General features: G+C 42.9%; 1 protein-coding gene across 2 annotated transcripts in view; it reads right to left on the bottom strand.

Moving 5' to 3' along the window:
• Positions 1-18,026, bottom strand: part of PLA2G4D (phospholipase A2 group IVD) — a 72,011-nt gene extending 53,985 nt beyond the window's left edge. For both annotated transcript variants that reach the window (XM_030214451.1, XM_030214452.1), the window contains exon 1: positions 17,897-18,026. In XM_030214451.1, coding sequence (XP_030070311.1) covers positions 17,897-17,932 — 36 coding nt within the window. In that variant the 5' untranslated portion in view covers positions 17,933-18,026. The remainder of the gene's footprint in view (positions 1-17,896) is intronic.
• Positions 18,027-25,570: the final 7,544 nt, after the last annotated feature.

Here is a 25,570-nt window from a genome sequence, read left to right as displayed (position 1 = left end):
TGTCATGAGTAGGTGTATATTTACATGCATGAAGAATGCTCATACATGTGTATTTTATAGACTACACGCATACTTCATGACTGCCTGTGTTCTACCCAAATTCTACACCTTCTAGTCACCATGCATACTTTTGCACATATATACACCATATACACCCAAATGGTGCTCAATGTGCACGCAAATTTGGGTATGCACACAATTTAATTGATTAACGAGCCAATCAGCACCAATAATTGGGTGTTAACAATCTATTATCGGCAACAATTTGAATTTATGCGACTTATAGTGATGGTTTATAAGTGCAGTTTATATTTTGGTTGGGATTTATATGATGGTTTATGATTAATAATCAGAATGGACATCAATGGCTAAATTATTTGTTGTAGAGTTTTTAAAAGGTATGTTTTCAGGTCTTTTCTCAATTAAAGATAGTTTGTGATGCTTCTTGTGATCTTTGGTATTGAGTTCCACCATTTGGAACCCAGGTAAAGTCCAGCCATGTAGATAGATTTGTAGGTTATGTTTCTGCAAGTCGGTAGATGGAGAAATAGATAGCTTCTGGTTTCTGAGCTCGCATTTCTTGGTGATAGTTCTATCAAGTCTAGCATGTATTCTGGTGACAGATCGAATAATGTTTTGAAGAAGTCTTGCCTTAATTGGCAGCCAGTGTAGTGTTTCGAGTAATGTGGTGGCTCTTTTGTAATTTGACTTCTTGAAAATTAGCCCTGCTGCCGTGTTTTGGACGGTTTGTAGTGATTTCAGTGCGCTTTCCTTGCAACCAACATAAATTGCATTGCAACAGTCTAGTTGTGGTTGTATTGTCGGTTGTACTATTAACCTGAATGATTGTTTTGGAAAATAGTAGTGTTCTGAAGCATTTTGTAGTTCCTACTGATATTTGACTATCTAGTGTTAGGTGCTTGTCTAGAATTATTCCCAGTATTTTTAACTGTGTTTCAATTTGGTATGTTTGGTGGTTGATTGTGAAGTTTTTGTAGGTTGTGAGGTTATGCGGGCTTGACAGAACCAGGAATTTGGTTTTGTCGCTGTTTAATTTGAGTTTGAAGGTTTCTGCCAAGTTTTCCATGAGTTCCAATCCTGTTATGACTTTGTCCATTATTTCTGTGATATTCTTGTTGAAAGGTATGTAAATAGTGACATCATCTGCATAGATGAATGGACTGAAGCCCATCTTCTCCAGTCTTTTTCCGAGTGGAGCAATCAGTACATTGAGCAGTGTTGGTGACATTGGAGAGCCCTGCGGTACTCCACACTGGGAGATCCAGGATGTTGATAGATGGTTGGACATCTTTATAATGTAAATTCTGGTCTTGAGGAAGCCATTGAACCATTCGGCCACTGTACCGCTGACTCCTATGTAATCGAGCAGGGTCATCAGTGTTGGGTGATCTACTAGGTCGAACGCACTTGACATGTCAGATTGCATTAATAATAAGTTCTGACCTTGGTTTATTAAGCATCTGACCATCAGGTTTTAGCAGGTGTAAATCCTCATGCCCAAAACTGGGCATGGATCCCGGCACTAATCGCTATTGTATGAACAGCGCCCAACTCAGAGCACTCGACACCCAAATTTGGGCACCATTTACTGAATCTAGTCCATCCTTTGGGGTCATTTTATAAAAGCCTTTTTCCACAGGTAAAATCAGGTTTCTCTGTGAGAAAATCTGTATAGAATTACCCTTGTCATTAAATAGAGGAATAAGCTTGTCGTTTGTCTCCATAAAGCTGCCAAGTGCAGCACTGTAGGGGTCTTTCAGACACATTCTGCTAAATCTACCTAATGTCACCTTTCATTTATGAACACTGCTCTACTTGTTTCATTACAGTTCTGCAAAATATTTTTGGAATTCACACAAGAACATATGGCAATACAGGACCCTCAAAGCAGCTATTGTATATCAGATATTTCATTAAACAAACAGAATAAAACACAGCTAAGAGCAAGGGTAATTTTCTAAACGTTTTTTTTAAAGGAGATGGTTCAGAGACAGCAGGGGACTCTCCCCTCCAACCCAGCTGCAGTGGGGAAAATGAAACGAGTTCAAACAGGTCCCAGATCAGGAACGAAGGGTTCTGGGTCAGTGACCTTGGTGGCCTGGCACAAAAATCATTACTTGTTAATAAAAACTTTGAGAACTGTACATTTCCAGAATCACATAACGCAGGCATGGTTAATAATCTTCCTGTGCTTATAGCTGGATTGAAAATATATTTCTTTGAGAAATCCTTTGATAATTGATCTCTAATCATCTGGTTTTTTGATGGCAAAGGTAGTTGGGTAATGCAGACCCGTTATACAAATGAAACCTTTTTTTTAACTTTCCATTTAAACTGTAATTTCCTTTCAATGTATTTTATTAAGTTTTATGTATTGAATACCGCCCACACGGTATGTTCCGATAAGCAGTTTATCAAACCATGGATAATAATCCTCCATGAAGCTCAGACGGTACAGTTCGTGGTGTGGCGGAGGTACCTGGCTTGAGGGGAAGGGCTAGCAGCAGTGTATGTGTAATCTTAAGGACCAGATTTGGGACCCTCAGACCAAAGTAATTTAACAGATACTGCTTATAATGACATATCATATTTCATGTGTCTAGTTCTAAGACAGGCAAATACTTTAGAGTTTTGGATTTGGCAGGTTATATTTAGAAACAGGCTGATAATGTGTATTTTGTCAGAATTCTTCAGGTCCAGAGTTTTCCAAGGAAATAGCTGAAAGTAAACTCCACAGAAAGATCCAGTAGGAAACATAAAATTCATTCTCAGCTGACTAGCCTCACCTAGTGGCCTGTGTACACATAGCTTTCTCACTCCAGATGACACTTGGTAGGCAGATTATGGATACACATTAGCCACATCGTGGCAGCAACAATCTCCTACCAGGGGCAAGTTCTGGGTAAGTGCAGAGGGGATATAAAATTAGGGCAAAGTTACCCCCAGAGAGCTGAAAATGAAGGGACAGCTGAGGTCTGGTTGACTTAAGGTAATTGAGTTAGACAGCCGAGGCGTGTCTCACATGTTTTAAGATTATTTTATAGAGAGAATAATGATTTTATAATTTGGCTAATGATCTGATGAATAGGCAAGGTTCAGCCTGTGTTCTCTGTACAGGCTGCTACTGTGTAAACTGTTATTTTAATTTGGGGTATAATTGCTTGGAGTTTGTTTTTGTGATATTATTATGGGCATAATCGAAAGAGAAGGGCGCCCATCTTTCAACACAAATCGGGAGATGGGCGTCCTTCTCCCAAAGTCGCCCAAATTGGCATAAGCAAAAGCCGATTTTGGGCGTCCTCAACTGCTTTCCGTCATGGGGATGACCAAAGTTCCCGGGGGCATGTCAGCGGCATACCAAAGGCAGGATGGGGGCGTGCTTAAGAGATGGGCGTCCTTGGCCGATAATGGAAAAAAGAAGGGCGTCCCTGACAAGCATTTGGCCGACTTTAATTGGTCCATTTTTTTTCACGACCAAGCCTCGAAAAGGTGCCCGAACTGACCAGATGACCACCGGAGGGAATCGGGGATGACCTCCCCTTACTCCCCCAGTGGTCACCAACCCCCTCCCACCCAAAACAAAATTAAAAAAAAACATTTTTCCAGCCTCTATGCCAGCCTCAAATGTCATACCCAGCTCCATGACAGTAGCATGCAAGTCCCTGGAGCAGTTTTTAGTGGGTGCAGTGCACTTCAGGTAGGCGGACCCAGGCCCATCCCCCCTACCTGTTACACTTGTGCTGGTAAATATGAGCCATCCAAAACCCACCACAAACCCACTGTACCCACATGTAGGTGCCCCCTTGATCCCTAAGGGCTATGGTAGTGGTGTACAGTTGTGGGGAGTGGGTTTTGGTGGGCTCAGCACACAAGGAAAGGGATCTATGCACCTGGGAGCAATTTGTGAAGTCCATTGCAGTGTCCCCTAGGGTGCCCGGTTGGTATCCTGGCATGTCAGGGGGACCAGTGCACTACGAATGCTGGCTCCTCCCATGACCAAAGGGCTTGGATTTGGTCATTTTTGAGATGGGTGTCCTCGGTTTCCATTATCGGCGAAAACCGAGGTCGCCCATCTCTAAGATCGACGATCTCAACATTTAGGTTGACCATCTCTTAGGTCAACCTAAATGTTGAGATTTGGGCGTCCCTGACTGTATTATTGAAACGAAAGATGGAAACCCATCTTGTTTCGATAATACAGGTTGCCCCGCCCCTTTGCGGTGCCGTCCTTAGAGATGGTCGCCCTTAGAGATGGTCATCCCCGTTCGATTATTCCCCTCCACGTAGACCATTAATTAATATCTTTTATTGTTGCCCTTGTATGACTAGAAATTCTTCTTGGGAAGACAGACAAAAAGAGTAAAATTCCTAAATAATAAACAAAAATGTGACTGAAACTGCACCTGTGGAGGGTAATTTTATAACAAGTTGCCTAAGTTAGAAGTCCAAGTATGTGCCTAGTTTACAAGGACAAGGGTGTCTTTATAAAATAGCCTCACAAAACCTCCAGAAATTGCTGTGTTGTGTTGTGTTGTGATGTTTTATGTTATGTTATGTTTTATGTTGTATTAAATGGAACTTATAATCCACCAACCCCCTTAAAGAGCCTCAAAGCAGATCACAATAAATAGCTGTGAAGCAGCTAGAGATAATAACAACAGTTAAAGTAAAACATAGTCAAACAGCTACATCACATCAATAAAAAAACATAGTAAATATGTTCTAAATAGATAGGTTTTTAGTTTCTATCAGAAAAGGGAGTATACACTAATAAAGGTCACTTTCAATTGAACCAGAAACCCATAAAGGAGCAGGAGGGAACTACTGGGTAGTAATATCTCTCTCTCTCTCTCTCTTGATAGATAGATAGATAGATAGATAGATAGATAGATAGATAGATAGATAGATAGATAGATAGATAGATAGATAGATAGATAGATAGATAGATAGATAGATAGATAGATAGATAGATACTATGGAATCTAGATTTTAAGAGCTGTAGGGGAGGGAAGGGTATGCAGGAATCAGCCCTTACCTCAGGGAATGGTAAGAGAATGAGGTGGAGGGAAGGGCAGGTATAGGAAGACTGCACATACCCCAGGAAGGACAAAGCAAGAATGGAGGGTACGATCCTGTGGGCAGGATGGGAATTGTAGTCTCTGAGTAAAGCCTCCAATAAGAGAAAAGGGTAGGTAGAGTAAGTTTCTATGGAAAAGGAAGGGACCGGCTCAGAAGCTACTGGAAGAGAGGAGGAGGGCAACTAAAAGGGCAGTCTGCATGGGAATAGGCAGGAGACAACTGCTCCCAAGAAGGGTTACCATTTGGCTCCAGATAAAGGTGAACAGATTGAGCCAGTCTTTTACTTCTATTGTGATAATCCTTAAAACCCAACTGGCAAGGTGTGCCCCCAGGAGAGGGTTAAGAACCACCTGTTATACTTGTGGTGGAATCTGTGAGCACTCCAAAACTCACCAGAAACCCACTGTACCCATATATAGGTGCCCCCTTCACCCATAAGGGCTATTGTAGTGATGTACAGTTGGTGTATTGGGCTTTGAGTGGGTTTTGGGGGGCTCAGCAGACAAGTTAAGGGAGCAATGGTGAGATGTGTACCTAGGAGCATTTATTTGAAGTCCACTGCAATGCCTCCTAGGGTGCCCCATTGCTCTCCTGGGATGTCTGTGTGACCAGTCTACTAAGAATGCTGGCTCCTCCTACATCCCAATGGCTTGATTTTGTGCACTTTCACTCAGATGTTTTATTTTTTTTTTAATGGGCCAAAAAGATAAATGCACAAAACCTCTAGCAAATAGCCATTTTTTTGAAAAAATAGATAGATATTTTTCTCTTTTGAAAATGTCTATATTCCCCACTTGAATTTTGGACGTCAAAGTTGGACTTAGATGTCATATTGAAAATACCTCTCCACATATATGTTACTCACGTCTAGTTACGGAAATCGACAAGTTTTAGGCAGTTCATACTATTCAGTAACTGCTATTTCACTCCAGTACTAATTACTGTCACAGATAGGTGTGTCTCGAAATACAATTACTTTCCTATTCTACGAGGTCACGTGATGGACTGAGAGAGAGGAAGTCGCACTTGTCTTCTCTCCGGGGCTCCCCCTCCTACATTCCCTGAAAATCGAAGAAAAACCGAACGATAACTGCAAAAAAATTTAAGCTTAACCAGCGCACATAAATGGATATCTTTGTAACAAAAGAAACGAGGGCTACAGCGGCGAAATCGGCGAAAAAAACAGCTGAGAAACATCGAGGGATAGAAGAATCCAAGATGGCGCCTAGCCAGACCCCGGAGCAGCCTCCACAATTTCACCCACTACAACTTCAACAGATCACGGAAGCGGTGAGAGAGGCTATGAAGCCGGAACTAGCAAAGTTATCCGACCAAATAGCGGGAGTAGAATCGCTTTTGGGGGACACAACGAGGAGGACTGGGGAACTAGAACTACGGGTGTCAGAGCTGGAGGACTTAAGCACGGACAGAGGAACGCAGTTGCAAGATTTACAAAACCTGCTGCGAGCCCAGGCAAAACATTTAGATGACTTAGAAAATAGATCTCGCAGATCTAACCTGCGCCTAATTGGAATCCCGGAATCGATATCAGACCGAGCATTACCCATACAATTGGAGAGTTGGCTAAAATCTGAGTTTGCCCTATCGGACAGCAGTGGGCCTCTGTGTTTAGAGAGAGCACACCGTCTGGGCAGGAGAATCGAAGGGGGAAACAGACCGAGGGTAGTCATCATAAAAGTCCATAATTTTTTACACAAAGAAGAAATTTTGAGAGGCGCTAGATCCAAATGGGACTCCCTGACATTTGACGGATCAGCAGTAAAAATCTTTCAGGATTATTCAGCCGCTCTTCAGGAGCGCAGGAAAGCATTTGGACCTCTGTGCCGCCACTTAGCAACGAAAAACCAAAGATTCATGCTATTGTACCCAGCCCAACTTAAAGTATTGGAACAGGGGGGCTGGAAGATGTATCACTCTCCAGAAGAGGCTCAATCTCTCCTGCCGGACAACTCCAAACCCTCCCCGAGCCAAGATGGCTGAAAGGGGCATGCATGAGCAGTGGCAGGTTAAGCTGGTATTAAGGTGCAGGCCCACTGTAGCGGTAATGCAGTGAGAGCAAACCTTGCATAAAGTTATAATATGGTTAAATGTTATGGAGTTAATATGGATCTGTATGTTTGCAGATATGTTGATCTGAAATATATTAATATAACTTTGTCTCAGCTAGGCTGAAAGATTGTAAAGAGGAAGGGGATGGGGGAGGGGGGCCCCCACCATTGGTTGACCGGAGCTCTCCTAGTAGAAGTTGCGAAGGGAGAGGTCAAGACGATAAAAGGGGGAGGAATAAAGGGTAGGGGGGGAAGTTTGGGAGGAGGGAGGGGGGAGGAGAAGGGGGAAAAGGGAATTAAAGAAAGAAGGGGATTGGATGTACGGGGAAGCTCCAGAGATATTTGGGGTTAAAACGGGGAGGCTCGGGTGGAGCTGGGCACTGGAGTCTCCCAATTTATCAAAGCTGTTTGATAACACTAGGAATAACTTTACACTGGAAAAGGGGGTGCTCGAACTAGATTTATAACATGGAATGTAGGGGGCATCACTTCCCCAATTAAGAGGGCAAAGATTCTACAGGCCTTAAAGAGGCATCATGCAGATGTGGCTTGTATTCAGGAGACGAGACTATCTCAAGAGGAATTGCAAAAGTTGAAGAGAACCTGGGTGGGTGAGGTACACGGAGCAGCGGCCGAGGGAAGGAAAGGAGGGGTTGCAATCTTAATCCGAAAGGGGGTAGTGGCAAGAACTCATTTGGTGAGCAGCGACCCAGGGGGGAGATACGTGATAGTGCGTCTTTGGTTACAGCATGTGGAGTACTTAGTAATGGCGCTATATGGCCCAAATCTGTATGATAGATCTTTTTATGATCACCTTGTTCAGCTGTGCCTCCCACATGGGTCTCTGCCACTGCTAGTGATGGGTGATTTCAATTTAGTGGCTGACCCTGGTTTAGACTGCTCATCTCCTAGGAGGGCGATCAAAGGAGGTCCAGAGGTGAGGGCATTGTCACAGTTTATTCAGTCGCTTGGAGTGGTAGATTCTTGGCGCACATTACATCCAGAGGTACGAGAGTATACTCACCTGTCGAGGGCTCATGGGACTCTCTCACGTCTGGATTACATGTTGGTGGACCGCAGGGTGTTCCCCTCTGTGATAAAGGTAGAGATAGGTCCGGAGGAGATTTCGGATCATTCCTTGGTATGGCTAGATCTAGAGGATAAGGACCTGGGGGATGGGGGAAGAAGGTGGAGATTTCCTTCGTATTTAGCAACAGACCAAAAATTTAAACTATATTTGCAGAAGAGTTGGGAGGAATATTCACAATTTAATAAAGAACATAGGGATAATCCCCAATTGTTCTGGCAAGCAGCGAAGGCGGTCCTGAGGGGGGCGGTGATTGCGTTTACTGCAAAGCGGGAAAAGAAAATTAATGGGGCAATTATACATCTAGAACGCAGACTGGGGAAAGCCAGACGGCGATTTGTGGCGGTTCCATCGAGTTATAACAAGGAGCAGATGAGAGTAACTCAAGTAACTTTAAATTCATTATTACATGAGAGAGCGTTGAGAGCCCTGACGGTTGGGAAATTCCGTTTCCAGAGATATGGGAATAAATCAGGTGCCATGCTAGCAAGAGTAGTTAAAGCCTGGGGTGGGCCTAGAGCGATAGTGGCTGTGAAAGATAAATTTGGGAATATTCAGAATGGGAGGGAAGGAGTAAAAAAGGTATTCCAACAATTCTATAGTGACCAATATAAAAATATGTCCCCGCCATCATTGGAGTCGGTGACAGAATATTTGAGAAGGGCTAGAATGACGACATTGAAAGCAGAAGAGGTGGAGGGCCTGAATAGGCCTATCACAGGAAAGGAACTGCAGGATATAATTAAGTCTCTCCCTGCGAATTCAGCTCCAGGCCCGGATGGCTTCTCGAGTGAATTCTACAAAATCCTAGGCCCACACATAGTAGGCCCCATGCACTCATATTTTGAGGAGGTAGTGGCTCAGGGGCAGTTCCCGGCCTATGCAAATGAAGCATTGATAACCTTGCTATTGAAACCAGGAAAACCAGAGAATCAGGCTGGTTCTTTTAGACCCATTTCTTTAATTAATGTCGATACAAAAATCTTAGCTAAACTATTAGCAAATAGACTGCAGGCGTGTTTACCTAGTCTTATTGGTCAGGAACAAGTAGGTTTTATTCGCAATAGGCATTCAGGAATCAATGTGAGACGGCTACTGTTGGCTCAGGCCCAGATTCAGCGTTCAGGCGGTGAAGCGATGCTGGTTAGCCTGGACGCTGAAAAAGCTTTTGATAAAGTGGGATGGGACTATATGTTTACGGTGTTGAGGCACGTAGGTGTGGGGGGTTGGTTTTATGGGGCCATCCAGTCACTATACTCCAATCCTCGAGCGGCAGTGTTGGTGAATGGGTCTAGAACACAACAATTTTCTATTGCGAGGGGGACTAGGCAGGGATGCCCCCTCTCTCCGCTTCTCTTTGTGCTATCTATTGAACCCCTGATTAAAATTATACAACAGGGAGAGGAGGTACCAGGGGTGGTGGTTGGTGGAGAGAAAGTAAAAGTGTTAGCCTTCGCGGATGATCTATTGATAATATCAGAATCCCCGAGGGTGGCATTACCAGCGCTGCTCGAGGAGATAGAAGGGTTCAGTATACTGTCAGGGTTTAAAATCAACCGGGAAAAATCACGCATAATGAGGTTACCTGTGCGACTGGATGGCCCCGGCCTAGACGATTTCTCTCTACAGAGAGCAAAGACAGAGATGAAATATTTGGGTGTCTTAATCCCTAACACATTAAGTGATTTGTATGAGATAAATATCCAAAAATTAATGAAAGACACAGCAAGAAAACTTGAGCAGTGGCGGGGCCTTCCTATTTCTCTGTCAGGGCGTATAGCATTGTACAACATGATGATTATTCCCTGCTGGTCATATATGTTTCAAACTTTGCCCCTACACCTCACTAATAGGGATGAGAAACGAGTGAATGGAATGTTGAGGAAATTTTTGTGGAGGGGGAAAAAATCGAGATTCCCACTGGAAAGTATGTATGTCCCGAAGGAATATGGTGGAATGGGCTTGCAGAGTGTGAGACACTTGGGGATTGCTTGTGCAATGAGACATGTTACAGACTGGTTCCGTAACTCTGCGGATTTCTCAGCCACCACAATGGAACTACGACTGTTTGCACCCACAAGCTTCAGTAGTTGCCTGCATGGGAGTGGAGGGGCCTCTCCACTACTACATATCTCAAATATCCTGCCGCAGGCACGCAGAGCATGGAGCTGGATTTGCAGACTACATCAATTTTCCTCAAGAGTTACTCCATTGCTTCCAATCTGCGGGAACCCTGAGTTTCAACCTGGTTTGATATATAAAATTTTTGAACAATGGAAGACGCAAGGTGTGGTCTATATCTTCCAGATCCTAACGCGAGAAGGAAAGCTGCAATCATTTCAGAAGCTGCAAGATCGTGGCCTTCTCCGCCCTAAAGACTATTTCCATTATTGGCAGTTGCGTCACTACATGAGGAGCTTGTCTTGGGAGGCCTTGGCGGAGGACGTACAGGAGGAATTACCAATGGCATTTTCGTTGGGAGCACAGCAGAAGGTTCCATTGAGGTTCCACCTCCGACATATCAAAGACACAGCTGCAGAGCCCGATTTTACTCAATATGCGGAGGCTTGGAGCAGAGACTTGGAGGCAGTCATCTCAGCTGAACTACTTAAAGAACATGTGTTGGCCCTTAACAGAGGGTCGCCTTCAGCAGACTACTGGGAATTACAATACCGCTTTGTGTTCCGGATGCACATGCCGCCTAGGCAGGCGTTTCATGTGGGGATTTCCCCTGATGGAGCATGCCCCAAGTGTCATTTTGTTGGAGCGACTTTAGGGCATATGTATTGGACTTGCCCAGCAGTGAAAAATTTTTGGATAACCTTACTAAGTCGGGTTTCTTCTTTGTGGAGAACTAGATGGTCACGCTCTCCGATGTTGTTATTCGGGAAGCCTTGTTTACAGGTTCCCCGGCCGAGAGGGCTCACTCTATTTGTTCAGCGAGCCATACTGATTGCAAAAAAGACTATTCTAGTGGACTGGTTATCTTCAAGAGGCCCCTCACTCCAGTCTTGGCGAATGCGGATGGTGCAACTACTGCGTTCAGAGAGAATGATGATAAAAGATGGAAATGCGATGGAGTTGGATAAATTCTGCTCGAGATGGGGCCCGTTTTTGGACTCTATGCCCCCATCAGCTAAAAGTACCCTCTTGAACATTTGACTGGCTCATGGAGCTCTGGACATTCTTTCCCAGGATACCTACTGAGTTTCAGGGAGGGGAGGGTGGGATTGAGTTGGTGGGGATGCACCGTTCTGGGGGGTCCTGGGGGGACATCAGAGTCAAGTCCCCTGGGGATTCCCCGATCGGGATTGTGCCTTCGGCATCAGCTGGAATCTCAAGGGAGGGAAGGGAGAAAACTAAAAATTGATGATGATGTTTGGTGATAGAATAAGAGTGAAGTAATTATGTTATTGTCCAATCTGCTACTTACCTGTTGATGTGGATTACTTTGTTTTCTTTTTATGTCAATAAAAATGATTGAATATACTTTCCTATTCTACGTAGACACCATATAATTATTACAGCAATAATTATATATCATGGAAAATAAAACTACAGTTAGCAAAAGAAGATTGTGTATGTTTAATGTACTCTGTCAAATTTAAGGCAGGCTCCGATTACTTTCATTAATTTCTCACTTCACCTTCCTTAGAATTATTTTACTTTCTAGACCCACTGCCTGATTTCTGAGTGCTGCATTTGCCTCCGCTGAGCATCTGCAGTAGCCTATCCATGAAGACAGGTCAGATCTGCACATCTTGAACAAAAACACCTAATGTACTATATATCAGCCATTAATAGCCCATGTAAAACCATATGCATTATTTTACTAGCTTAAAAATTAACAAATGAATGGAAATCTTTAATTTGTTGGGTAGTGGGGGCAAGGAGAAAGATGTAATTCATCTTCTAAAAGCATTGTGCCCTTTGCAGAAGTATTTATTGTATAATCATAGTTAGTGTATCTGGGTTTTAAAAAAAATTGGACAAGTTCCTGGAGAAAACGTCCATAGTCTGCTATTGAATTAGAAATGGGAAAAGCCACTGCTGTCTGTACCATTGGTAGCATGGGATCTCGCTACTATTTAGGATTCCGCCAGGTACTCGTGACCTGGATTGGTCACTGCTGGAAGTAGGATACTGGGCAAGATGGACCATCTGTCTGCCCCGGTATGGCTATTCTTATGTTCTTATCATCCATCCCTTGTGGCATAGGCAGTTATCTGGCAGGGAAATCCACTGCAACGGAAGCTATTGCGTCAGTAAAATGCACAGCACAGTCAGTCTCAAAACACGTGCACCAATGGCTTGACATTAAAGCTCATGAATTTGCCTCCAAGACATATTGCTGCAACATGGGCCACTAACTTTAAACAGCATGCAGAATATTTTGACTGAGTGCAATTTTATGAAATGTATCATCCTGATGATCATTCATTTCTGATGCTTCATAACCAGAATCAGCACCAGAAAATCCTTTCTCTTTTTGAAAGGAGGTTTTGACCCTGGAAGCTCTTTTCAATATCCCTCACATCCACAAAGACTGTATGAGGCTTCTTAAAGGACGTGGAGGGGCATTTTCGAATGGGGACGCCCATCTCCATGGCCGGCCATCTCTGGGGCCGGCTCCGTAAATGGGTGGAGCCAACCGTATTTTCGAAAAAAATGGGCGTCCATTTTTTTTTCGATAATACAGTTTGTGCCGGGCAAATGCATCGGATTTGTGTGGATTTGAACTGGGCGGTTTTATTTTTCAGCGATAATGGAAACCGAAGGCACCCAGCTCAAAAACAAATAACTCCAAGGCATTTGGTTGTGGGAGGGCCCAGGATTCGTAGTGCACTGGTCCCTCTCACATGCCAGGACACCAACCGGGCACCCTAGGGGGCACTTCTAAAAAGTTTTTAAAAAAATTAAAATAGCTCCCAGGTGCATAGCTCCCTTACCTTGGGTGCTGAGCTCCCCAAACCCACTCCCCACAACTATACACCACTACCATAGACCTAAGGGGTGAAGGGGGGCACCTACATGTGGGTACAGTGGGTTTTGGGTGGGTTTTGAAGGGCTCCCATTTTCCACCACAAGTGTAACAGATGGGGGGGATGGGCCTGGGTCCGTCTGCCTGAAGTCCACTGCACCCACTAAAACTACTCCAGGGACCTGTATACTTCTACGATGGACCTGAGTATGACATTTGAGGCTGGCATAGAGGCTGGCAAAAAAAGTTTTTAAAGTTGTTTTTTTGAGGGTGGGAGGGGGTTGGTGACCACTGGGGGAGTAAGGGGAGGTGATCCCCGATTCCCTCCGGTGTTCATCTGGTCAGTTCAGGCACTTTTTTGTGACTTGGACCTGAAATAAAAGGGACCAAATGAAGCCGGCGAAATGCTCGCCAAGGCCGGCTTTCTTTTTTCCATTATCGGGCGAAGCCGGCCATCTCAACGCATGCCCCGTCCCGCCCCTGTCCTGCCTTCGCTACCATGCTGACACGCCCCCTTGAACTCTCGCCGGCTCGGCGATGGAATGCAGTTGAAGCCAGCCAAAATCGGCTTTCGATTATACCGATTTGGCCGACTTCAGGAGATCGCTGGCCATCTTCTGATTTGTGTCGGAAGATGGCCGGCGATCTCTTTCGAAAGTAAGCTGGAAAGTGTACTTGTATAAGTGTGTTGACATTAGGAAACAATGCCACAAAGTCGTACAAAATACAGGAAAATTGGGGAACAGGCAAACATTAAAACCTGAAGTAATAACAAAAGAGTTGGAAAACATGTTAAAATGAGCTCCAAACTAGAAGAACCCTGACTCAGATGGAATGGCAGACTTTTGGCTCAAACACTTAATATACCTCCACCAAGACATGGAAAACTGCAAAAATCAGTTGATCAGGCAGTTCGACTTAACATCACAATGGCTGATAACAGGCAGAACGCTTCTCCTTCAAAAGGGAGATCCAAATAATGTTCCCAAAAATTCCAGACTGATAACTTGTCTACCTGTGATCTATAAGCTGTGCACTATAATAGAATATATGATCATATTGACTCTAATAACATTGTGGCAATAAAGAAGAGGGGCAACGAGAGGAGACTATATGGAACCATAAAGACATCATGGATAATGCCCTAACAGAAGCAGAAATCTCAGTGTAGCATGGATTGATTTTCAGAAAGCCTTTGAGAGTGTCCCACATTCACAAATAATAAAGTGCCTTGAGGTGTACAAAATAAGCCCTACACTGATCACGTACATTAACTTCACCATTAAAATGTGGCAAACTACATCTAAAGTATGAAGAAAGACAGCTCATTGCAGAATATTTAAGGGAGGCTCCTTGTCTTTATTCAACTGTATAGCATTTCACCCTTCGAATATGCCTCTCCTTTGTACTTTGGATTATGTGGATTTAGCCTTAATCCTAGAACTGGCAAACACCCAGAGTTAAAATCACACCTACTGGTTGTAGATGACTTGAAACTCTACTGTCCCAGTAATCAACATTTAGTAAAACAACTTTGTTTAATAAGAAGCTTTTCAGATGACATCAGGATGACTTTTAGCCTGACAAATGTGCTAAGACAAGCTTTCTAGGAAGAAAATTGAGCAAAACTAAAAACATCTCTCTGACTGATGATTGTGCCATCAAGGTCATTGAACAGGAAGATGTATATAAATATCTTGGGACTTTTATTTTAAATGATTTAAGTAGCCAGGAGAGGTTGCAGGCTGGTTAAATTGCCTAGTCAGTGCTAACTGAGCATTTTCAATGGCACTTAACCAATTGTGCCACTAAAAATGCCTGGTTAGCACCCAAGCTGAAACCAGCTACTTTAGGGGCATTCGGGGGGGGGGGGGGGGCTGAGTCAGTACTTCATCAGTTAAGTGTGATATTTGGCACTTAACCAGTTAAAACTAACCATTTATTTATTTATTTATCTTTATGCGGTTCTTTATAGCTGGTTAAATGCCAAATGTCGCACTTAATCAGCTATAATTTGGCTGGTTCCATATACCCAGAAATTCAGTGTTGGAGCCCAGACATAGTCCTGCACCAAATTTCTGGAATAATGCTGGCAGTGGTCAGAAAAACACTGACCATCGCCGGCTGAATATCAGGCCCCTAACAGTCAAGGAAGGAGCAACAACCCAGCATAAAGCACTGAGAGAAAAGACCAACAAAGAGTATAGTAGGAGATTAAAACTAATAATGAAAGGTGCTCTAACATCACAGAATAAGACATAAGCCTTCAACCAATTTGTGATTTCTGTTCATGCATATAGCTTTGGAACTGGTAATGGGCCTCTTAAGTACCTTGAAAAATTGGATGTACAAACAAGAAAACTCCTCCATGCTCAAGAGGTAGTCAATAAGAAACATCCCTAAAGCCAAAGGAGGAATAAGCCTCATAAAAATAGATTATACTTATAGAGCTATCATCATAGCCTCCAGGCCTATTTAACAGCATCAATGAACCCAAACACACAAAAAACGCTACAGTATGAAAGCATGTGTCCAGAATCCAGTCCCATCATTAAATTTGGACAAGCATTCTGACAAGAAGAAATGAGAGAAAATCCACCTGTATGCACAGGAATGAAATCAACAAAATATGCAAAGGAGGAGAAAAAGCTCTTTAAAGAAGTAGATCAGCAAACAAGGAAAAACAAGTGAAAAATGGATAAATATAGTGGGAAATATAAAGTGTTATTCCAGGAACCACATGTGGACACATGAATAGTTAAGGAGAGGTGAACTGAAACCCAAGGATGACAGATTGATAGTTGCAGCACACGACAGCGGATTACGGGCAAGATGGTTCACACAAGCATAGGAAAAAAAATTATACAACAAACTTCTGTAGGTTCTGCAAAAAATAAAAAAATAAAAGAGCTGTAGACAGCTACTTATCTGGCAGCTGACTACAAAATTCTGAGAGCAGAACATTTCTATACAGAAAGGCATAATAAGGTGGTACAGCCCATTCACTGGAAATTTTGTAAACATTACAACATTGCTGTAAATGAAAACACATTTGGATCATGACCCTATGAGAATTATGGAGAATGAAGATGTTATGAACACCTGGGACATCCCCATTCCAACCAATAAAAAATTGGATGTAAGGAAGCCAGCCATAGTGGTAAATGAGAAAATAACCAGAATGGCATTCTGAGTCAGTCCCAAGCGATTATTCTGTGAATCACGTGGAGAGGGAGAAGATCCTCAAGTACCAAGAAATGCAGTCCAAGACCAGGAAAATGTGGCAGAAATAAACAAATATTTCCGCATCATTTTGGGCGCCACAGGCTTGATTAAAAAAGAATTTCCAAGAACACCTTCATAGGATGTAACATCTTAAGAATTCCAGAGAGAAGCTGTCTTTGGTATGATGCGGTACTACGGCAAGTGTTAGCAGTAAAGTTGAGAGACTGAGATCATACTCCGCATACCCTGGCCTAGGAGTGAGGTCATTAGCAAAACTAACCCATTTGGAGACACTACCCTCATAGAAATTTAAGCAGTCAAACAGAATAAGAAGCTTCCAGAGACTAAAAATGCAAATAAAGGGAAACTCAATCAGATGCAATTAATACTATGTCCTAGATAGAGGAAACCATAAATATTAAACCTCCCACAGCCATATGACACCATCATAGAAGGAGAATATTCCCTAAACACAGTAATAAACTGAGTACACCTCTTTGTGAATTACTTTCCAAATCAGCCTACAGAGCATCAAAAGATCACATACCACTTGTAGGGGAGCAAAGCACTGGACCTGATTGATAGTAGGCAGAGAAATATAACCTGAATTCTCTGTTCTGGCTAGAACTTACAGCTACTGAAAACACAAAATCGGCAAATGAGAAGAGAAAGTACCTCATCCCACATCCATTATTTTCAGTTTCCTCAACCCCCTTTCTGTATCAGGTAGGACTTGAGGGTTCTGTTTGGGATCGTCAGCTGTGTACTGTCTTTACCTCTGAAATCTATTTCTCATATAGATAACCTTCCGCCATCTCAATATCCAATCGCTATGGAAGGCAACAATGTATTTTAACTTTTATACAGCATATTAACAAAAATGGCTGAAATCTTAAAAGCCACAGATATGGAAAGATAGTTCATAAGCATGGTAGCTCTCTCCACAACTATCTGTTTTGGAAGCAATTAAAAACCTGTTCATTCACAAAAGCCTTCTCATAAAAATGTCAGATAGGAACAGTGATACAGTTTGCTTCCTATAGTGGATGAGTAGTGGTTAGTGCAGTGGACTTTGATCCTGGGGAACTAGGTTTGATTCCCACTGCAGCTCCTTCTGCCTGTGGGCAAGTCACTTAACCCTCCATTGCCCCAGGTACAAATAAGTACCTGTATATACTATGTAAACTGCTTTGAAAGTAGTTGCAAAACAAAACACACACACACAGAAAGGCGGTATATCAAGCCCCTTTTCCCTTTCCCTATATTTTACCAGCTTTTATTTATAAAGAAAATTGTACTTGTAGTCTGTTATGTGTGGTATTTGTCCTTAATATTATGTAGGTTCAATTTGTAATCCGCCTAGAACTGTGAGATTTGTGTGGAATAGAAATGTTTGAAATAAATAAAAATACAAAACCCAGTCATTTTTTGTACCTGGTAAGTGTCAGCAGACATTCCTCCAGGCATCATAGATCCAGTGTAAAGCAAATCAGTAGGCAGAGATGACAAAACTAGTCAGTTGGTCCTTCAAACAATCAATCCACATCCACCAGTGACTTCAAAGTCTGTTATTATCTTCCATCTGAGCTATGTGCTGGAACAGGTGTACTATAAATTGGCTTTCTGTCCCGCCCCTTCTCTGACTTTTGTCATTGAAGAACTATTCCCCTCCCCTTCCAACCTGGCTCCAGGCCATTGGAATTAAGAGGAATTCTACTGCCTGGCTTTCCCCGTTGCCTAGTCTAGTGAATTCTATTCTCCAAGGAAGTCTGTTCCATAACATTATGTCATAAGTAATTGGAATGCTAAAGTAAAGGCAATCACTTGAAGCAGTAGCACTTGCTAGATTCTTCAAACTATCAACTTGCCATTCTTCTTCTGTCAGTCTTTATGTTTTCTTGATTTTTGAAACATATTTTTATTGAGATTTTCTTTCAAAGATATACAATTATTATGCACAAAACATACAGCAAAATTTAAAAAAATTGACACTCAGGCATATTTTCAAAGCACTTTGGGAGGCTAAGTTCCATAGGTTTCTATGGAACTTTGGGAGGCTAAGTGCTTTGAAAATGAGCTTGACTGTGTATTAGGCCAGACTATAAGCAGGCAAAAGAGCTCATGCCTTTAAAAGGATACCCTCAACTAAGGATCTCCTAGATGGATCCCAATCCAGTCCCAGTTTTGATGTATTGTGTATATAGGGATAATGGTGGCAAAAGAAATCCCGATTCAGTCTGTCACTGATGGCTAACCTTACCCTCAGCTCACCAGGATTTAGTTTTGAATTGATGCTTGAGAAAATTGATAATTCTGCATTATTCTAATATTTTATTTAGGAAAATGAGGTGTTTTAGAACCAAAACCATTGTCAGGAGGCGGGTTTAGTTCTTGGGGAAGGCTTTCTTTTTTGTTGTGATCCATTATTGGTATACAAACTATATCTTATATGACTCTGGATAATTAAAGAGATGCAAATGTGATGTTAGGGCCATGTTTAAGGTCCCTTAGTAAGACAATTGGTTCTGTTTGTAATATCAATAGCCTGTTTCCTAATTACACTACCACAGTCCAGAGCAGGAGGAGCCTCAGAGGAAAATGTTTTTTGTCTACCTACTGCACTTCCATTGGTCTGGTGGGAACGGAGGGGAAAGAGTGCCTGGGAGAGAAGTTGGAGTGGGGGATCAAGTTGGAGAAGGAGAAGGGTAATGGAAAACAGTGTGTCTGTGTTGAGTTAGGGAGAGGAGGGGAACAGGAAGGGAAGGGACATTGAAGGGCTAGGAGAATGGGAGAGAGGTCTATACTACCTTGTCTACCACATATACCATGCACCCCACACATCCTTCCTTACCCATCATACACCCTACCCCCTCATTCTTCTTATAGTTCTTCACTCATTATGAGGTCCTTTTACTAAGCCAAGGTAAAAAGTAGCCTACGGAAGTGTAGGCACGGGTTATGGGTGCGTGCAGAATTATTTTTCAGTGCGCCTGTAAAAAAGGCCTATTCCCTACCCCCCCCCCCCCCCCCCCAAATAATGGACTGCGGCAAAATCCAAATTACCGCGCATCCATTTTCAGTCTCAGACCTTACCGCCAGCCATTGATCTAGCGGTAAAGAATTTGTGCGGTAATGACCTACGTGCATCAGATGCCACTTGGCGCGCATTTTTCAGATATACATAGTGGATGCACACCAAAAATGAAATTACCTTAAAAGCCATGTGGTAGTTGGGTGGTAAGTCCATTTTGGCATGCGTTGGGTGCGGCTTAGTAAAAAGAGCCCTATTTATCCTAAACATCCATTCCTTTACCACACACAAACCTATGCACTATCCCTCACTCACCACAGTCATCCTACTCCTCATCTACCACACCCTCCTCACCCACTACATACCCTGAACATCCACTACCCGTAGTCTACTACCCGCAACCCATCCTCTCTTCATGCACACTGCTCCCCTCACCTATCACATACCCCTCAGCTACTGCATACCTCACACTATCATCTCAAAAAAGATATAGTGGAATTAGAAAAGGTACAGAGAAGGGCGATGAAAATGATAAAGGGGATGGGATGACTTCCCTATGAGGAAAGGCTAAAGTGGCTAGGGCTCTTCAGCTTGAAGAAAAGGTGGCTGAGGGGAGATATGATAGAGGTCTATAAAATAATGAGTGTAGTGGAATGGGTAGACATGAAGCGTCTGTTTACGCTTTTCAAAAATACTAGGACTGGGAGGCATGCGATGAAGCTACAAAGTAGTAAATTGAAAACAAATCGGATAAAATGTTTCTTCACTCAACGTGTAATTCAACTCTGGAATTCGTTGCCAGAGAATGTGGTAAAGGCAGTTAGCTTAGCGAGGTTTAAAAAAGGGTTGGCTGGCTTCCTAAAGGAAAAGTCCATAGACCATTATTAAAATGACTTGGGGAAAAATCCACTGCTTATTTCTGGGTAAGCAGTATAAAATGTATTGAACATTTTTGGTATCTTGAACTAACCTAGGAATACTCGCAAGATTTAACCCACATCCCACCCTCTTAGTTGAAATATTTTTCTATTAGTAATATTTGTGACCTAGATTCGCCACTGTTGGAAAAAGGATGCTGGGCTTGATGGACCTTTGGTCTTTCCCAGTGTGGCAATACTTTTGTACTTATGTATGTACTGTATGTACCTAGCCTCAACCACCATTTAATTTTCTCAAAATCATTCATAGCTCATGGGCTCAGACTGGTTTATAATGCTTTCCCAGTGGTAAGCCCCCTGAACAACCACATCCTTCGAAAGTGACCCCTTAGGGTGGGGGAAAGGGAAGGGAAGAAAGAAAGAAAGCGAATTTAACTGCTGAGCACAAGGAAGGGAGATTGAGAGAGAGTATGAATGCTAGGAAGAGGGAGGAGTATTGAGAGAGAATGGCCATGGCCAGAAAAAAGAGTGTGGTGGGGGGGGGGGGGGGGGGGGGGAGGTGTTCAGAGAGAGAATGAGTGCTGTAGATGGTAGGAGAGATTAAGAGAAAGTGAGCTCCCAATGTCAAAGATAATAATGTTTGGTGTATAAATGACTTTAATTTAAATTGACATTTGCTTACAGCGTATCCCCTTCTGTTTACAAAGCCACGCAGCAATGCCGACACTGTTTCGGCATTACTGCACTGACAGCCGCTAGTGCCGCTTTGTCAACAAGGGGGTGTGTTATTTATTTTGTATTGTAATTAATGTATTCATGATTTACAATGTGATTTGGTTCTATGATCTTTGACAGCTCAGAATCCAGCTTGTATATTTCAGCCCAGACACTTGAGATCACAGTGTCAGCACTATTATACCTCACATCCTCACAAGTCATCTATGCAAGTACCTCAGTTTGAAGGCTTAATTATTTCATTAATGTAGGGATGATAAAGTAAAAATATATGCAGACAAACAAACAAACTCATATGAGTAATCAACAGCACACAGCAAAGCAGATGCTAATCAGGAATTAGAATTATGAGCAATGAGCAATCACAAGGACATTCAGCCCAGGTTCACCCTGCTAAAGCACTTAATTGCTCTTGTGGAATGTCCTGAAAGGAAGGTAACAGATATCTCTCATCTGGCATTTGCAGCAAAATGTGGTGCTTTTTATTTTTCCGGCCAAAGAACAGAACAGATCCAAGATGAAAGTCACACAGCAAATATTACATGGTGGAGAGACTGCCACTCTGAAGAACTACTGTTTTGCTGTGTGGATTTAATCTGGCTAATATGGGAGATCCTGTTTTCAGTCCCTATTAGCATTATCCCTGATGCAGCCTTTGGGCGAAACTTGGCCATATCGGGTTATTTTTAAAATAAATATTTGCTGTGTGACTTTCATCTGAGATCTGTTCTGTTCTTTTGCTTGTGATTTGCTATGGGTCCACAGCACCTCTCCTGTTTTGGTTTTATTTTTCAGGGACATGCAGCTGTTACAGTAGAAGCCCATTTAAGCATTTCAGTTGTTTTACAACTGCTATGTTCTTTCTCAGAAACCTGGTTGGTAAGAACATAAGAATAGCCATACTGGGTCAGACCAATGGTCCATCTAGCTCAGTATCCTGTGCCATAAGTACCTGGCAGAAACCCAAATAGTGACAGCATTCCATGCTACCAATCCCAGGGCAGGCAGCAGTTTCCCCATGTCAGTCTCAATAGCAGACTATGGAACTTGTCCAAACCTTTTCTTAAACCCAGGCACACTAATCGCTGTTACTACATCCTCCAGCAGAGTTCCTGAGTTTAACTATTTGTTGAGTGTAAAAATATTTCCTCCTATTTGTTGTAAAAGTATTTTCATATAACTTGAGTGCCCCCTGGTCTTTGCACTTTTGGAACGAGTAAAAATTTGATTCACTTTTACTCATTCTATACCACTCAGGATTTTATAGACCTCAATCATATCTCCCCTCAGCTGTCTCTAACAAGCCGAAGAGCCCTAATCTCTTTACCTTTCCTCATAGGAGAGGAGTTCCATCTCTTTTAACATTTTGGTCGCTCTTCTTTGAACCTTTTCTAATTCCATTATATCTTTTCTGTGATACGGCGACAAGAACTGAACGCAAGGTGAGGTCACAGCATGGAGCAATACAGAGGCATTATAGTATTTTCGGTCTTATTTACCATCCTTTTCCTAATAATTCCTAGCATCCTGTTTGATTTTGGCTGCCACCACACACTGAGCAGAAGATTTCAGCGTATTATCTACAATGACACCTAGATCTTTTTCTTGGGAGCTGATCCCCAAGGTGGACCCTAGCATCAGGTAACTATGATTCAAATTATTCTTCCCAATGTGCATCACTTTGTATTTGTCCACATTAAATTTCATCTGCCATTTGGATGCCCAGTCTTCCAATTTCCTAAGATCTTACTGCAATTTTTCACAGTCCGCATGTGTTTTAACAACCTTGAATAGTTTTGTGTCATCTGCAAATTTAATCACCTCACTTGTCATTCCAATTTCTATATCATTTATAAATATGCTAAATAGCACCGGTCTCTGTACTGATCCCTGCGGCACTCCACTATTCACCCTCCTCCCTTGAGAGAAATGACCATTTAACCCTACCCTCTGTTTTCTGTCCTATAACCAATTCCTAATCCACATCAGAACATTGCCTCTTATCCCATGACTCTTTAATTTTCTTAGGACTCTCTCATGAGGAACTTTATCAAAAGCTTTCTGAAAAACTAGATACACTACATAAACTGGCTCACCTTTATCCACATGTTTATTCACACCTTCAAAGAAATGAAGCAAATTAGTGAGGCAAGACTTCCCTTGGCTGAACCCATGCTGACTCTGTCCCATTAAACCAAGTTTATTTATGTGTTCCATGATTTTATTCTTTATAATAGTTTCCACTATTTTACTTGGAACTGATGTCAGGCTTTCCGGTCTGTAATTTCCCAGATCACCCCTGTATCCCTTTTTAAAAATCAACGTTTCATTAGCCATCCTCCAATCTTAAGGTTCTATGGACGATTTTAATGACAAGTTACATATTACTAACAGCAGATCAGCAATTTCATGCTTGATGTCTTTCAGTACCCTTGGATATATGCCATCCGGTCCAGGTGATTTACTACTCTTTAGTTAGTCGATTTGATACAGTACATTTTCCAGGTTCACCGAGATTTTTTTCACTTCCTCCACATCACCACCCATAAAAACCATTTCCGGTATAGGTAGATCTCTTATATCTTCTTCCATAAAGCCCAAAGCAAAGAATTTATTCAGCTTCTCCACTATAACCTTGTCCTCCCTAAGTGCCCCTTTTGCTTCTTCATGATCAAATGGTCCCATGGATTCCCTCATAGGATATTCAGCATGGATTCTGCTTCTGATGTACCTGAAAGAGTTGTTACTGTGAGTTTTAAACTCTGCGGCAAGTTTCTCTTCATATTCTCTTTTAAGCCAGTGCTTATGTTGCTTCTTATTTTCTTCATTTGGGTCCTTTTTCCATTTTTGAAGGTCATTCTTTAGGCTGTAATAGCCTCTTTCACTTCACCGTTTAACCATGCTGGCTGTCATTTTCTCTACTTTCCACCTCTGTAATTATGTGGAATGCATCTGGTCTGGGCTTCAAGATGGTATTTTTAAACAATGTCCATGCCTGATTTACCAGCTTATTTTCAAAAGAGAAAAACGCCTATAGTGCGACCTAAATCGGGAGATAGACGTTTGTCTCGCAAAGGCGCCCAAATCGGTATAATTGAAAGCCAATTTTGGGCTTTTCCAACTGCACTCCATCGCGGAAACGAATAAATTTGACGGAGGCATGTCGGAGGCGTGGTGGAAGCGGATCTGGGGCGTGGTTATCAGCCGAGGAGAGATGAGCGTCTTTAGCTGATAATCGAAAAAAAAGGCGTTTTTACCGTGATTTGGGGTCACTTTTTTTGGACCCTTTTTTTCACAAACAAGTCCCAAAAAAGTGCCCCAACTGCCCAGATGACCACTGGAGGGAATCGAGGATGACCTCCCCGGACTCCCCCAGTGGTCACTAACCCCCTCCCACCAAAAAAAACCCCACTTTAAAAAATTTTTTCCCAGCCTCTATGCCAGCCTCAAATGCCTTACCCACCTCCATGACAGCTGAATGTGTTCGATCCTGTCACAGCCTTTCCCTGGGTCAGATGTGGCTCTCGGGTGCTACTACTACTACTATTTAGCGTTTCTATAGCGCTACAAGGTGTACGCAGCGCTGCAGCAGTACAGGGTCACATCAGCATTGCATTGGGCTCTGTGATTTCATTAGCTTGTGTTACAGTCTCACAATGTTGGTAGTTGGTAGGCTCTTCTCCCATGGTGCTTTTCCCCCTGCCTACTAGGTCAGAGTGTGCCCTGTTGTGTTTCCTGTTGTAGTCCATGCGGTAGTGGCCATTTTTGTAAGCCAGTTTTAGTTCCCTTTCCTGTGTTAGCCACGTTAGACAACTTAGTTCTTCCCTTGAATGTGGCTGAATGAGGGCATTGTACAGCATTCTGCCAGTTCTGACCTACTGCTCATCTCAGTACCAGGGAGACTCGTTGCCAGTGGGGCACAACCTCTGATCTGCAGTTAACTGTGAGTAAAGGCGGTTATTCCAATAAAGGACGTTTTCGTAGAGATTAGTCTTCAGGTGTCAACTGGTGTGCCAAGGTTATATAGCAGCAACCAGTCCTAGAGGCCTGCGTGTATGCAGGTCCCTGGAGCACTTTTAGTGGGTACCGCAGTGCACTTCAGCCAGGTGGCCCCAGGCCCATCCCCCCCCCCCCCCACCTGTAACACTTGTGCTGGTAAATGGGAGGCCTCCAAAACCCACTGTACCCACATGTAGGTGCCCCCTTCACCCCTAAGAGCTATGGTAGTGTTGTACATTTGTGGGTTTTGGGGGAGGGGGTTGGGTGTTCAGCACCCTTGGTAAGGGAGCTATGCATGTGGGAGCATTTTCTGAAGTCCACCGCACTGACGTAGGGTGCCCAGTTGGTGTCCTGGCATATCAGGGGGGCGAGTGTACTACGAATCGTGGCCCCTCCCACGACCAAATGGCTCGGATTAGGACGTTTTTGAGCTGGGCGTTTTTAGTTTCCATTATCGCTAAAAAA

Source organism: Microcaecilia unicolor, chromosome 9 (genome assembly GCF_901765095.1).
Source record: "Microcaecilia unicolor chromosome 9, aMicUni1.1, whole genome shotgun sequence".
NCBI lineage: Eukaryota > Metazoa > Chordata > Amphibia > Gymnophiona > Siphonopidae > Microcaecilia > Microcaecilia unicolor.
The sequence above is the reverse complement of the archived record's forward strand: the minus strand, read 5'-3'. Positions and strand labels throughout refer to the sequence as shown.